Source organism: Lacerta agilis, chromosome 17 (genome assembly GCF_009819535.1).
Source record: "Lacerta agilis isolate rLacAgi1 chromosome 17, rLacAgi1.pri, whole genome shotgun sequence".
NCBI classification, from domain to species: domain Eukaryota; kingdom Metazoa; phylum Chordata; class Lepidosauria; order Squamata; family Lacertidae; genus Lacerta; species Lacerta agilis.
In genome coordinates, this window is record NC_046328.1 from 2,111,995 (window position 1) to 2,127,687 (window position 15,693).

General features: G+C 46.9%; 1 protein-coding gene across 1 annotated transcript in view; it reads left to right on the forward strand.

Moving 5' to 3' along the window:
* The window catches only part of DHX37 (DEAH-box helicase 37), a 38,442-nt gene that overhangs the window by 1,246 nt on the left and 21,503 nt on the right, over nucleotides 1-15,693 (forward strand). The window contains exons 2-11 of the mRNA XM_033174529.1: nucleotides 1,128-1,297; nucleotides 2,670-2,782; nucleotides 3,404-3,725; nucleotides 5,281-5,429; nucleotides 7,247-7,339; nucleotides 9,608-9,704; nucleotides 11,442-11,555; nucleotides 12,694-12,795; nucleotides 13,748-13,862; nucleotides 14,463-14,558. Coding sequence (XP_033030420.1) covers nucleotides 1,128-1,297; nucleotides 2,670-2,782; nucleotides 3,404-3,725; nucleotides 5,281-5,429; nucleotides 7,247-7,339; nucleotides 9,608-9,704; nucleotides 11,442-11,555; nucleotides 12,694-12,795; nucleotides 13,748-13,862; nucleotides 14,463-14,558 — 1,371 coding nt within the window. The remainder of the gene's footprint in view (nucleotides 1-1,127; nucleotides 1,298-2,669; nucleotides 2,783-3,403; nucleotides 3,726-5,280; nucleotides 5,430-7,246; nucleotides 7,340-9,607; nucleotides 9,705-11,441; nucleotides 11,556-12,693; nucleotides 12,796-13,747; nucleotides 13,863-14,462; nucleotides 14,559-15,693) is intronic.

The following is a 15,693-nucleotide window of genomic DNA, read 5'->3' on the forward strand; positions in this document are numbered from 1 at the left end:
CCCTTGCATCTCCAGGTAGGTTTGGGAAAGATCCCTGTGTCGCCCTTAGTCAGTTCAGACAATACTGAGCTGGATCGTAGACGCAGCACCCTGTTATGGTTCCTGTTGGTTGGTGTCATTCACTCTGGGAGTCCTTTTGGCTGAAGAGTGGTGTAAAAAGGCTTTGGGGTGGTGATGAAAGGGTGGGTTATAAATATGATGAATAAAAGTTATGCTTTGCCCCCTTGGATGCTCTGATCATGTTCTGTGCATATGCCCACGTTCCCAAGACACTTTTTCAGCTGCCCTATTATGTCCTTGTGAATGGTACATTGATCAGTTGCAAGTTTCCAAGAAGAGGTCAGAAGTTTAAAGTGGTGTGATGCTGCTTGTCAGCCTGGGAAGGTAGCCCATCTTGGAGAAGGAAAGGCTAAGTAGTAAACCCTACACAATCCAGAGTGGAGTCCCTAAGACAGTTGGGTGGTGCCTTGTATGCTTCCTTCTGGCAACTGCTGCAGCCAAGCTACTGCCAAACGTGTTGCTCTGCTTTCCTTTGGACCAAATCAGTGAGGCTGAGAGGGGGGTCCTGTCGTCTGGGCAGCCAAGGACCACCATACACACTGCCAAGGCTTGCCCCTCAGAGAAGTCACTTGGGGTGACCTCTAATGCAACAGTTTGACTTCACCCCCAGAGGCGTACCCCATTGTTTCTCAAGGCAGACAGATGCCAACAACAGATGCTGCCTTTAAACACTGCAGTCCTACACACAGTTACCTCAGAGTATCAGAGGCATTACGCTTCTGCGTACCAGATGGTGAAAACCACAGGAGGGGAGAGTGCTGTTGTGCTCAGGTCCTGCTTACATGTTTCCTACAGTAATCTAGCTGGTCACTGAGAAAATACTGGACTAGATGAGCGACTGACGTGATCCAGGAGGCTGTCCTGATGTTCTTGTGTCACAAAGTTGAACAGGGCCCACATTGGAGCAAACATGCACAAGATTGTGCTGAAAATACTTCAAGCTGGAATGGGGGATATATGTCCCTCCAGACGCTGCAGTCCCAGCAGCGTCTGAAAGGCCACAGGTCCCCCATCCCCCGTTTAAAGATTGTGGTGACCAAAACAAGCCCTTCTTTCTGTTTCTCCAGATGAAGCCATTTCAAAAGGGGTGGATGAGAGTAACCCCCTGGTCCTCCCATCACAGAAAACCAAGGATAAAAAAGTAACTTCTGAAAGGGGCCCAGAAAAGAAGCCGCTGACCAAGAAGCAGAAGAAAATCCTGCAGAAGGTTTTGGAACAGAAAGCAAAGAAGGAAAAGGTATGTTTTGGAGTGTGGAGGCCAAGAGAACACCAAGGAGACATGTGGCCCACGGCATCCTTTGGTAGAGCTGGGAGTATCCCCTGTCTGAAACCCAGGAGAGCTCCTGCCAGTCAGTGTAGACATTATTGAGATAGATGGACCAGCGGTTCTAGGATCATACAACATAAAAGAAAATTAGGATAAGGCAGGAAAAGGAAACCAAGCGAACACTGGTATTGGTTCTTAAAGATGCAATTTTTAAAATAATGCCCTGCTAGAATGTAAACAGTTCTGGGAGAGGAGGAACCCAGTGGAGCTGGCATCTCAATCAGGCCCCTCTGCCAGTCTCTCCCTCTGCTCCACTTTTTGCAGGGTGGGGGAAGTCTGTGGCGTCACAGCATATAGGAAGGAAGGAGTAATTTTATTGATCATTTTCCAACATACTTGGAATTTGCTTTGGCTACATGGCAATGTACAGGGCAAGAGCCGAGGCTGCCCTTCTCGGCACCTCTTAAGATGTGGTGGTGAGTGTAGGCCCGATGGAGTTGGCCGGAGGAGGGAGCGGTCTTCCCAAGCACTCACAGGAGTGTCCTGGGTGCCTCTTCATTTTGCTTCCCACTGTATTCAAACTGTTAGGAAAATCTGACATACCACCTGGTATTAACGAGGCCTGTATTCACACCATACATTTGAAGCATATCAATCAATCAGTCAATCAATTTTATTTCAGCTTTAAGCTCATAGAAAAACAAAGGCAAATACACACGTACTGTTTGATTTAAAATTGGTAACAATAAAAGACTTATTAAGCCTGTAAAATTAGATAAACATTATAAGGAGATTTCAGCTCCTAAACAGCAGCCCATTACGTCTCTTGTATGTAAAAACGGAAGTTAAATTTTTTGCCATTTGTAAAGTTACAAACTGATCTGTATCTTGCAATAAGAAAGTAAGTTGGAAATCTGCCAGGTGCCCAGACAATTTGTGAATTAATGGTAACAATAAATTCTTCCAGACAGCACAGTATAAAGGGCATATAAACACTATATGATGAAGTGTTTCAGAATTTGAAGCATATGATACTGCTTGGCTTTCCCCAAAGAATCTGGGGACCTGTAGTTTTTTAAGGGTGCTGAGAGTTGTTAGGAGACCCTCTTCCCATCTCAGAGCTACAATTCCTAGAGTGCCCTGGGAAGAGGAGTTAACTCTGCTCTTCCATTTTTGAGAACCGTAGCTCTATGCAGGGGGGTCTTCTAGCAACTCTCAGCACCCTTAATAAACTACAGCTCCCACAATTCTCTGGGGGAAGCCATAACTGTTTAAAGCACTATCCTAGTGTGAACGCCTCCTAGGGCACTCTAGGACTTCATACAACTCTTTCTAATCCTAGCGAGCGGAGTTGCTGAGAAAGCTGAGTGAAGTCCAGGCTTCAGAGGCCGAGATGAAGATGTTTTACACCACATCCAAAATAGGGACAGGGGACCGGATGTACCAGCCTAAACGGTAAGTTCTGGGTATGCCCAGCTTGTTGCTCTTGTTGCTGTGTGGACATATTCTTCCCTTCTTTGGCCTTTTTGTGATTTGCAGCTTCCCTTGAGATCTCCAGCTTTCAGAGTGCATCTTCTTAGCTGGTTCTCTGGTTCTATAAAGCAGGATGGGCAACCTGTAGCCCAGGGGCTGCGTGCAGTTGCTGGCCTAGTTCCATATGCCCCCCCCCCCACATGCTGCAGAGAGAAAGTGGGGGGTGGGTAAGGTGGAGAGAGATGGGGACACACACAGAGAGAGAGAGGGAGAGAAGGGTGAAGTGAGAGAGAGTATGTGTATGAGAGAGAAATGGCACGGAGGGTGTGAGTAAGAGAGAGGGGACTAGAGAAAGAGAGTGAGAGAAAGAGACAGGGTGGCAAAGAAAGTGAGTGATGGAGTGGCAGAGAGTGAGAGTGAGAGAGAGCTGTGCAATGCTGCAGACTCCACCCACTTCTTGCTCCAATTTCATCCACATTTGGCTTTGGCTTGTGGCCCCTGACAGAAAAATAGTTCCTTATCCCTGCTGTGTTGCATCTGAGGATCTTAGATGTGCTTTGGGGTGGACTTGTCTCATGTGTCAATGTGACACGGGTGTTTCAGGGCAATCCAAGAAGTGAGTGCCTCCCATCCGGAAAAAATTAAAAGCGTTGGTGGTGCAAACAGAAAAAGATGCAGACCTGAACTGGAGGCAGAGTCTGAGGAGGAGGCTGAGATTTCCTCGGAGGAAGAGGAGGAGGAAAAGGAGCCAGAAGAGCGGGCAGAAAAGGCAGCCCCGGAGGGTCCTAGCACTATCCTGCTGCCTGAGGAGCCAAAGAAAGACATTGCATCTCCACTTAGCACACCAAAACAAGATTTTCATGCTCCCAAGCCATCATTGAGGCCTACTGTTTTCATCCCAGTGGACAGATCCCCCGAAATTCAGGTCAGTTTTGAATGCGAACAAGCCAAAAATGCACCCTGTTGCGCCACAAGCAGCAGCAACAGTTGACCACCCATGTGAGATTCATGACACTTTTCTCTGCAGAAGTGCATGCAGATTCCACGCACAAAATGCCTTTTAGTATTTGTGTTAACTAAACTGGGGGTGTTTTGAGATGTGGAATCTTTTGACTGAATTGTTCTTGGGCACATGATGTTTGTGACCTTGCAGCTGAACAGATGCTGAAGAGGAGGTCAAAATTTGGACCTAAAGAGCTCATTTTTATTTATTTAGTGCAGGTGCCCTCCGAAGTGTTGTTGGATTCCAACTCCCATCAGCCCCAGTCAGCATGGATAGTTAGCTGGAAAGATGGGAAATCATAGTCAACACGATTTGGAAGGCACCTCAGTGGCTACTGCCTGTATTGCTGCATATATATCCTGTCATTCATCCATCCATCATGAAACTTAGGGTTGTGGGCATTGGGTTGCCAAACTGTCTCCCATCCAGGCACTAACCAGACTAGGCCCTGCTTAGCTTTATCAAAGTGTCTACACCATGTGCCCTCAGACTTGCCCATCTCACCGTTCACTATGGTGAAGGAAATTTTTCAACTTCTGCATACGGATGTGAGCTGAAATTCTCCTCATTACATGGTCACACATTGCTGAAGACCAGCTTGCCTAGTGGTTATGCCCACCCTCTCAGAATGGTATGCCCATCTTTCTTTGGCCTCTTAAATTTATTGTCACAGAGAGGAGAATTTCCCCCTTCACACTTGAACCTCTGGCAGAGATATACAGAGAAACAGGAAAGCAGTTTTTTTTAAAGCCTCTCTGAAGGATGGGACAGGCAGCTGTTTCACCAAGTGGTTATGATTATTGTTTATTTCGTTAAATATACGTCTCCCACTTTTCACCATGGAAGCTTACCACTTGTGTATCCTTTGGTAACACTCTGCCAAGTAATGAGGTGAATTTTACCTCAGATTTATGCACTTGCCTAATGTCAGAAATCTGACATTACCCACGGTAGTGTTTAAAATTCTTGGGCATGGCAAAAAAACTAGATTACTGGTTTCCTTAGAGGATTAGATTCCCATTGCAGTAAGATACAGTGGTACCTCGGGTTAAGAACTTAATTCGTTCTGGAGGTCCATTCTTAACCTGAAACTGTTCTTAACCTGAGGTACCACTTTAGCTAATGGGGCCTCCCGCTGGTGCCGCACGATTTCTGTTCTCATCCTGAAGCAAAGTTCTTAACCCGAGGTACTATTTCTGGGTTAGTGGAGTCTGTAAGCTGAAGTATCTGTAACCCGAGGTACCACTGTATGTTGATTCGTAGGGCTGCAACCCTAAACACACTAACTGATTATTAAGCTCCACTGAACACAGTGGGACATACATCTGTGTAAACATGCAGAGGACTGCACCCTAAGCTTACACCACTGGAAGTTAATTTAAATTAATTGTTTGATGCCATTTTAGTTCATTTTAGTTTAGTTTAGATCAGTAATTTGAGCCTTTGCCTATGTAAAGATGTAACTTTGCTTTGAAAGGAAGCCAGGCTGAAGCTCCCAATCCTTGCCGAAGAACAAGTCATCATGGAAGCCATCAACGAGAACTCTATTGTTATCATATGTGGAGAAACTGGCAGTGGGAAGACCACGCAAGTCCCTCAATTTCTCTACGAAGCGGGATATGCCAGGTATTACACCTTTAAAAAAAAACCCACTTATTTTATGCCAAGAGAAAAAAATCAGTGTTCCTAGATTTTGTGCTTTCACAAATTGCCTTCTCCTTCGCCATGGAGTTCCCTCCAAAAACAACAGTTGTACTCTGACAGTGATTGGCTGAGCTGGTGTGATGGCACAGAATGTCCGGTTGTTCAGGGGGAGCTAGTAAACCCGTTTGTAGCCCAGTTTCTGTGCTGGAAAAGAAAGTTGTCTGTTACGATGGGATTATAATCTTGCACACAGGAAGACTGCAAACTGGAAGGAGGTCCCAGGATGCAGGACATCTGAGCAGTGATGAGGCCAGAGCAAGGGTGACAAGTAGGCAGTGCCATGGGAAAGAGGAAAGTGAGAGAAGGGCGTGCAGAGAGTGAGGCTGAAGGAAACTTGTGAAGAAGATGAGCAAGTGAAGGGATTAAGCAAAGAGGGGGCTCTGAAGGTTTATATGCTTTACTGGAAGGGAAACAGGAATGCTAGGAGATTCCAGAAATGACTGCTTCTGCATGCAGAAGGTCACAGGTTCAATCCCTGGCACCTCCTGGTAGGTCTTAGAACCCAGCCTGAAATCCTGGAGAGCTGCTGCCAGTCGGTGTAGACATTACTGAATTCAAATGGACCTTTCTTAAACATAAGGCCCCTTTCTTATGTTTTCTTTGCTCAGGAAGCAGGCTGGTTTAACCTGTTGCCCTGGGACTGCAGGGATTAAGGGAGGTGCACTCTGGTCTCAGCAAGGTTGCTGCATCCCTCCGCTCCCAGGAACACCATCATGGCAAGGGCGAGTGGCCCAGCCAGTGAAGGAGCAGATGCCGCAACACTGGCTCTTGTCTTCTCTCCCCATTCCCATTCTCTTTTGTATTGTGCCTCTTGGATGTTGAGTCTGTGGACAGGGACCGTCTTACCTTTAAATATATGTATGGCACTACGAAGATTTCAGTTGCTTTTATAAATGACCTGGGGCAAAATAAGCCTGGAAAGCAGGGAGAAGAGGAAATAATATCGGGTGGGGTCATGGAATTAGAAAGCATGGGAGAAGCCAAAGAGAAAAGAAGAAGACGGGCTATGAGCAGAAAGGAATTGTGCAGGCAAAAGGTGGCAGAGGGGCATGGTCCAGGTCAAGAAAGCAGAGCATCGCTATGCCTAGACCAGCCTGGCCCAACCTAGTGCCCACCAGATGATGGTGGATGACAACACCCATCATCCCTGACCATTGGCCGCACTGGCTAGAGCTGATGTGAGTTGTAGTCCAGCAGCATCAGGCTGGGCAAGGCTGGTATTGGAGAGTGGAACTCATCAGTAGCAGCCTCTACTTTTAGCATTGTGACCTACCAACTTTTTGTGGGTTCAGTGAGAGTTAGTGCGTGACAGCCGTGAGGCTAAATCTCAAACATTAATTTTTACTAGCCAGCCAGCAGTTGCTGCTGTTTTATTTCTATCCCAGCCTTCCTCCAAGAATCTCAAGGTTGCAATTACATGCCTCTCCCCCTCCCTGTTTTGTCCTTGCAACAACCTTGTGAGGTAGGTTAGGCTAAGAGACATTGACTGGCTGAAGATCACCCTGTGAACTTCATGGCCGAGTGGGGATTTGAACCCTGGTCTCCCAGGTCCTAGCCTGACACTAACCACTACACTATGCTTTGGGTTCAGGCTATTAGTAAGATAAAATACAGTTCTTCCCTTGGCTTCTTCTCAGTTCTGTGTAGAACTGGAGGAACAGGGGTTGTGGTGCAACATGATCGTCTTCTCTCTCCCCCCCCCCCCCAATTCCTTTTTTCTTTCCTTGCTGCTCTTGTAGCCCTGGCGGCATCATCGGAATCACAGAACCACGGCGTGTGGCTGCAATTTCTATGTCCCAGCGTGTTGCAAAGGAGATGAACTTATCACATGGGTAAGCGTGTTTGCACAGACTCCAGAAAGTGTGCTTTAGTTCAGCCTTCTCTCCATGTGTTTTGGCCTACCAACTCTCCTTGGCCCCAGCCAAGTGATGGTTGGGGGAAGCCTCTGCTTCAGGTGGCATCAGAAAAGATTTTGAGAAACCGGGAACAAATGTTGGCCAGCCCACTCTTGGGACGTGTTCAGAACTCAGGAAAATGAGCTATCACAAGGTGGAGCTGCTCATTCACTGCATCCCAGTTCTGATTATTCCCCTGCTCCTTGACCAAGTGATAAAGTCACCCCATATCCTGACATCCATCACCTTGCTTGTTCCCCCTTCTCCAGAGTTCCAGAGTTGGAACATTGTGAACAACATGGGGCAAGTGTCAGTATGCCTACCAGAGTACAGAGATGTTGTCCTATGTGAGAGTTTTGGCCCCAACGGGTGTTTTTACTGAGATGGTTTTTCTTAGGACAGACCCCAGCCATTCAGGAGTCAGGGTCTGAGCATGCATAATAGGTGTTTTCCTTCCTGGCCGGAGCTCTTACTCTGGCTCAGTGATCATCAGCTGACCCACCTCGTAACTCCTTTCCTGCCACATGGGACCCATGTTCACATACTCTGATTTATACATAATAGCGCTGATACGGCACATTATTAGCTGTAAAATGGCAATCCACAGAACAATATACCATATTTTTTCTGTGTATAAGACTAGGTTTTTTCCTAAAAAAAGAATGTCAAAAATTTTGGGGTGTCTTTTACACGGATACATCTTCCCCCATTTTCTTAAATCAGAGTCCCCCCCAAAATAGGGGCCGTCTTATGCATGAGCGCGTCTTATAGACGGAAAAATACGGTACATAGTGTTTCCTTAGCATTGCTAGTAAATGAAAACAGGTGATTTGTATACTTGTTCTTAGCCAAAAGGCTGAGGAGCTATTGAAACCCAGTGAGTTTTTTAAAACAGACTCATAATGGCAACCGCTTTGCAGTTGAGCTTCCCACCTCTGTAGACACTTGTGTATTCTAGTGCCTGACATACTTCCATTCTAGTCCCATGAAGGTGGGACACACAACAGGCCAGAAATACATTTCGTACTGGAAAATGCTCCTGCCTTTCTCCTACCACTTTGCAGCGCCAAGGGAAATTGATAAAACGAATGTCTCGCCAGAAGAATGAGTTCCAGCCCAGGCAGTGCTCCTTTGGTTTGGTCAGCCTTAGCTGGGGTCTGATGAAGCAGCAACAGCTTTGCTGCGACCCACCTGGGATGGCCTTGTGAGCCACCTGTGGGTCCCAACCCACTGGCTGAAGGCCTGTGGTCCAACTCAAAATGCTTGGCTACACAGTGGGCTATGTTGTGGGGAGGGATGTTGTTTCCATGTGGCAGGCAGCTTTAGCTATAAGGAGGAGTGAGTTAGAAGGGGATTGTAGCAAGGTCCCAGTGGCGTAGCAATTCTTTTTGATGTTGAGAATGCAAATGTCATGGGTCTAAATCAGGTGTAGGACCTTTTTCAGCTTCAGGACTGCATTGCCTTCTGGGGGCCACACGTCAGAGGTGGATGGAGGTAGAGGCAAAAGTGGGCATAGCAGTGAATGCAGATTTAGCCTTTGCACAGTCGGCTAGTTTCTACACACACAGCCCTCTGTATCCTCCCATCAGACAAGCAAGAAGCATTACCAGAGGTCAAGGACGCAGTCCAGCCAGGCAAATACACTCCAGGAGCATCTGAAGCAAGACCAGTAATTGGGGTGGGGGGAGAGCCAAGGGCCAGACGGGAACCTGGAGGGTCACATTTCACCCTCAGGCTTGAGGCTCTTCGCTCCGGGCCTAAAATATTTCAGCAGGTCATACTTCCAAACATTAGAGAAGAAGACAGAGAGGAGATATGATAGCCATCTTCAAATATCTCAAGGGCAGCCACATGGAAGAGGGAGCAAGCTTGTTTTCTGCTGCTCTGGAGGGTCGAACTCAAGTTGCAAGAAAGGAGAATCCGACTAAAAATCGAGAAGAACTTTCTGACGGTAAGAGCTGTTCAGCAGTGGAACAGACTCCATCAGAAGGAAGTGGATTCTGTGTACTTCGCTGGAGGTTTTTAAGCAGATGTTGGATGGTCATCTATCATTTATGCTTTTGCTGAGATTCCTGCATTGCAGGGGATTAGACTAGATGACCCTTGGTGTCCCTGCCAACTCTACGATTCTATGGTTCTAGAGTGCTGGTTTGTTTGATGTTGGGTTGGGTTGATCCCAGAGTTCCTTTCATCCTCTCTCCTCAGTGTGATTTCATACCAAATCCGTTACGAAGGAAACGTGACAGATGACACCAAAATCAAATTCATGACAGATGGTGTGTTGTTGAAGGAAATCCAGAAGGTATGGTGGTGTTTCTTCCTTTCAGAAACGAAATGCGCATTTGGAGAGGCGGCTGTGCCTGTGTAATGCCACTTCTTAACATGTTGACATACATTAATGCAGCCAGTTCCCAACCTGCTGCCCTCCAGACACTATTTGACTTCAACTTTCGTTACTCTGGCCATTTGCCACGCTTACTTAGGCTGATGGGAGTTGGAGTCCAAAAGATCTGGAAGGCACCAGATTGGGTTTAGGGCAGGGGTCTGCAACCTTTAAGACAAAAAGAGCCACTTGGACCCGTTTCCAAAGAAAGAAAGAAAAACTGGGAGCCACAAAACCATTGCGACATTTAAAACAAATATAACACTGCATTTTATTTTTAAAAATCCGATTTAAATTTTTTTAAAAAATCTGATTTAAATAAAAAAAATCCATTAAATTTTTTTTTTTTTTAAATCATTCATTTTTATCCACCCTGGGGACCACCACCAGGTCACAGCCTGATCCAAGGTGGGTTGCAACAGCATACAAATATTTGATTTGTTGTTGTTTTTTTTAAAAAAAATGAGTCCTCAACTGCACACTTGTGTTAAATGTTTGTCCCATGTCTAATTGAAGACTGCTGGCTTTTACAATAATCTTAGTGTCTTTTACCCTTAATATTCCAGACCAGAGGCTATGCTCACCTCTTCCAACCTCCTCTCTTGCTAAATAAAGCACAGAATTGCACCAGAGAAGCCTGTGATGTTTGTGCTGACTTGCATACAGGTGGCTGTAGTAGTTCATAGTGTTCAAACCTTTTTAGGGGAGTTCCCTGCCCCCTTAATGACAATGGCGATAGATTTTGCACATGAACACAGATCCAAGTTAGAACTCCTCTCTTCCACGCCAACAGGTGCTTTGTCAAGGCTCCCCTAACGCACACTCAGGACAGAGGAAAAACTGCAACCTTTTGGGGCGTCCTGGCCTTGCTCCGGGGCGGAGAGAGCCGCGCGCCCGCGAGAGCCGCGGTCTGAGGCTGCGAGCGGAACCAGGAGCGAAGGAGGCAGCGGCAGGGAAACAGGCGCCACTTCCTCAACCATTTTTAAAAAGAGGGCTTCCCCCCTCGCCCTCGCCCGCCGCCCCTGGCCCAGCCCGCAGCTGCCTACCTCATCGTCGCCTCGACGCAGCAGCCAGCAGCAGCTCCACGCCAGCAGTAGCAGCCACACCTCCGGAGGGAAACTGCTGCTGTCTGCTGCTGCACCTGCGCTGGCAGAAACGAGGCATGACGCATGAGCAGAGCAGCACAGCAGCAGCGCCCTCAGCCTCCGGAGGGCGGGCCGCTGGCCAGCTGGAGAAGTGGACGGGCGTATCCGCCCCGGAGCCACGGCAAAGATGTAAAAGAGCCGCATGCGGCTCCGGAGCCGCGGGTTGCAGACCCCTGGTTTAGGGTGACCAAGAGACAGCTCAGGATGGCGCTGAACTGGATGGGTTGTCAGTGACTGAGTCACAAGGCAACAGTTCCCCCCCCCCCCCCGCAAAACAACAACAACCAGAATTCAGATTCAGGAATGAGAGAAGGGTTTTGCACTTCCTTGTGAGGTCCTCAGAACCATGTTCAGTATGAAGAAGTGGCTCCGGGGCATCTTCAGGCTTCTAGATGTTTTTGATTACCACTCCCATCAGCCCAGCTGATCAGTTGATAAGTCTGGTTGAATTTTGATGTGTGGTTGTAGTATTCCTCATACACCCACCCACCCACCCTTTTGGTCTTCCCAGGATTTCTTGTTGTCCAAGTACCGGGTCATTATTCTCGATGAAGCCCATGAAAGAAGCGTCTATACGGACATCCTGATTGGTCTTTTATCACGCATTGTGCCACTTAGAGCCAAGGTAAGGAGGGAAGGGGTGGTTACGTATCAGTAGCATTCAAACATTTGATTATTTGGGTTTTTACAAATAGTCATATGTGCTTGATCTTACATTCGCGTACTGAAAATACTAGGACTGCAGTGCTCCTTAAACTATTGAATTCACTTCCACAAGAGGCACCTTGGATGACTTTAAAATTCATGGGGGATATGGCTTATCCGTGGCTGTTAGCAATGATGGCTGTGTTCTGTCTCCACTGTTGAAAGCAATATGCCCCTGATTACCAATTGCTGAGGACCACAAATGTGTAGAGTGCTGTTGCTGTCAGAGCCATCTTACACACTTCCCGTGGTTATTTGGTTGGCTACTGTAAGACCAGCATGCTGGACCAGATGAGCCTTTGGCCTGGTCCAACAGGGCTCTTTTAATGAGGAATTGGTTAGATTTTATCTGTTTAAAAAATTATTTTGTTCAGTCCAAAAGCTGCCCCTGGAGTGATCGGTCAGCAGGAGAGAAGAGAAGGGGGGTTCGAGAGACACAGAGAGAATGGAAAGATGGGAGGAATGAACTTCTCCTTTGTCTCCCACAGGAGGGAGTGGGCCCAGCCACCACCATGGAGATACATAGGGACCACCTTACTCTGTGGGGAGGAAAGGCAGAACAACTGCCTGCTCTCTGGCTTCCAGTTGGCTCTTCCCTACCCACACCACAGGACTCCTCAGTGATAATCTTCCCCTGAGGAAGAAAAATCTTTGAAGCCTTTTTTCTCTGTTAAATGGCACTAGTAATATCAGCAGTTAATATTTCACAGTTTCCATTTGATACTTACTATTTAATACTCCTGTGCAAACTTTGCCTGAAAAGAGGCACATTGATGCTGAAAGTAAGAGTTTGAATTTGGTCTAGGAACAGATAAGGTAGGGTTGCCAAAGTTGTTGAGCTTTTGGAGGGGAAATCTCAAAAATAGTTTTTGAGCGTTAATGTGTTCATAGTTCATAGGCCTAGTTAATTTGACATTCAGCTGCTAGAATACTGCGGGCAGTTTCTGAACAGTCTTCAGAGATCTTACAAGAAGTTCCTCCAGATTTGGCTACATCTTATCTCCACCAAGCAAAACTCCTGCCTTCTTGCCTGCGTTTTTGTTCTTACACATTCACAGAAAGGGCATCCACTGAAGCTGATCATCATGTCTGCCACACTGCGTGTGGAAGATTTCACCACCAACAAGAAACTGTTTGCCAGTCCTCCTCCTGTTATACAGGTAACAGTGTGACATTCAACTGGTGATAGTGGTTGGACTTTGCTGGAGAGATTTGGTGTCACGTTTTGTTCCAACACCAGAGCCCCCAGGGAAAGTGGCAAGCCTGGAGAGGGGAGCAGGGCTGGTCCAAGGATGCTGGACTGCCGCTTGCTCCGGCAAAGGTTGGGAGCAGAAAGAGGCCTTTGATGCCTCCTGTCTCTGGACTGCATCCTCCAGACTCCACCCCCTTGAGAGAACTGCTGAGCCCTAAAAGGCCTGAACATGGGCACTCCTCCTCCTCCTCCCGTAGCCTCCCTCCTGGTGTGTATCAGGGCTGGTGATGTGTGATAGGAGGGACCTGGTTCTTCAAGGAAGGTGTCAGTGTCTGGCCCTGTGGGCCCTGGCAGTCTGGGAGGTTCCTTCTATACCTGCGGGTATAGGGCAGTATAATCTTTTTAGTAGTAATAATAATAATAATTCCCTCAGGCACGGCGGTCTCCAGCTAAGGAGTGGAGATTGCAGCTTTCTCAGAAGTGCAGCTCCTGCGCTTCTCCTGAGAGTGGGCAAACAGCAGGGTGGGATGCACAAGCTTAAAGAAAAACACTTTTGAGAACCATTTTAAAAGAGCTCCCACCATATTCCTGTTTCGAGAAGGCTTTAATCTCTGCTCATCAATTTAAGAGCAGAGATTAAATCCTGCTGCCTTGGCTTCAAGATCCTGTTCCCTGCTGGGAACAAGGCATAGAGCCAATGCAGGATTAAACCCCATCTTCTTGGCCGTTAGCTGGCATCACCAGTGGTGCCAGCAGGTGGGTGTGTGGGTGTGGTTTGGGGGAAATGGCCTCACAGGCCAAATTGGAGCCCCTAGCAGGCCAAACGTGACCTGTGAGCCAGAGGTTCCCCAGGTCTAAACAGACCTGCTTTGTCGTTCTGGGCAACTGCTCTTTCTTTACCTGTGTTGTTTTCTCTGTAGGTGGATGCAAGGCAATTTCCTGTGGCAGTTCATTTTAACAAAAGGACCCCACTGGATGATTATAATGGAGAATGTTTCCGGAAAGTCTGTAAAATTCACCGAGTGTTGCCACCGGGTAAGCTGACTGGCACAGACTTCTGGTCCTGGAGCAGGTTGAGAAAAGGGCAGAATGATCAAGGGGCTGAAGGCAACTCTCCCAAAAGGGAACTTTACCACATTTGGGGCTTTTTAATTTAGATAAATAGTGAGCCGGAGGCGTATGCTTACATACTTAAAGGTTAAGAGGGGGGTGAAGGAAAGAACGCTTTATGGTTTCAGTACATTGAAATTCTTTCTGAATTGCAATATTTTAGTTGCCCCAACCAAATTAGAGACTTGACTGAACTGGAGAAAATCCCCTGGGGAGAGGGATTGACAATTAAACCACTCTGTGAAGGGTATAGAGGGTCTCCTAACAACCCACAGCACCCATAAGAAACTATGGGGATGAATGCTATGGGGAAAGCCATGACTGTTTACAGTGGGATGACACTGCTTTAAATGTATAGTACAGATGTTGCCTTGATTTGACAAAATTCTGTGACTAAAAAAAAATCATTTGTGACAATTTTTATGAAGAAGACATTGAATAATGTTTTATTTGAAAGCATAGACATTGGTGCCTCTTGCAACATTTCCCGCTCCCACAATTTTAAGATATTTTCTCTTCTTGCAGGGGGCATCCTGGTGTTCCTCACTGGCCAGGCTGAAGTACATTCACTGTGTAGGAGGCTGAGGAAATCGTTCCCTTTCCGCAAAAATGCACCCCAAGGTAACTCTGATGCTCTCAGAGAAATGCATTGGTAGTCCTGTATTAAAACGCCAAATAATTGGCATGGTACCAACTCAATAAATGCAGTCTTGCAACTCTTCCTAAAAGCATATTGGTTAAAAGCACTCTCCAAGCCTTTGCACATGGCCTGCCTCAAGTCCTTGGGGGACAGAATTTACGTGAGAAGTTACTTCTCTGTCAGCCACTGCTTTTCCTTGTCCGGTGGCAGGGAAAACAGCAATCCCAGAGTTGAATGATTTTGCGCCCTGGGTGTGAAGCCTGCATTTGAGCAAGAATTGAGTATAGCACCCTGGCAGGCCAGACCAAGACTGGCTGTTAACCTGGCAGCGCCAAAACCTGGCCTGGAAGCTTCCATATCCTCCAGGTCAGGGAGAACCAGTGGGTTGCGGAGGTGGGTGAAGCCACCCTGAAAGTCTGGGAGGACACCTTCGGCTAGGGAACTTTTCACACTGCAATGCTCCATGGTTCATCACCAAGGGCAGCGAAGCACAGATCTAGGCATTTGTTCCAGTTTCACACAGCACACTTGTTTGGAACTGGTTGCACTTCCCCTTTACATTGCTCTATTGAAAATAAAACTGCCAATTTCAAAATGCTGGTACAGAGATCTATGGTGTGACCAAATTTTGAGTCTGTGTACTGTTCTGGCCAGCTCAACTCAAAGAGGGTATTGTAGAGCTGGAAAAGCTTCAGAAAAAGGCATCCCAAATGATCAAGGGGTGGAGCAACTCCCCTATGAAGAAAAGCTGAAGGGTTTGGTACTTTTTAGCTTGGAGGAAAGATGAGTGAGATAAAATTCAGCATAGCATGGAAAAGTGGATAAAGAGTATGTTTTTCTCCCTATCCCTTAACTCTAGAACTTGCGGACATCCAATGAAGCAATGAATTTTCTTCTGAAAATTCTGGAATATATATATTTTTAAGTACTTCTGTGATGAATTTAAGAAATTTAAGAAATTTCTGTGGTGGAAGGCAGCCTCACAATATCACTGGGGGAGATGTACCGTATTTTTCGCTCCATAAGACGCACTTTTTTCCTCCTAAAAAGTATGGGGAAATACCTGTGCGTCTTATGGAGCGAATGGTGGTCCCTGGAGCTGAATTGCCATGGGGC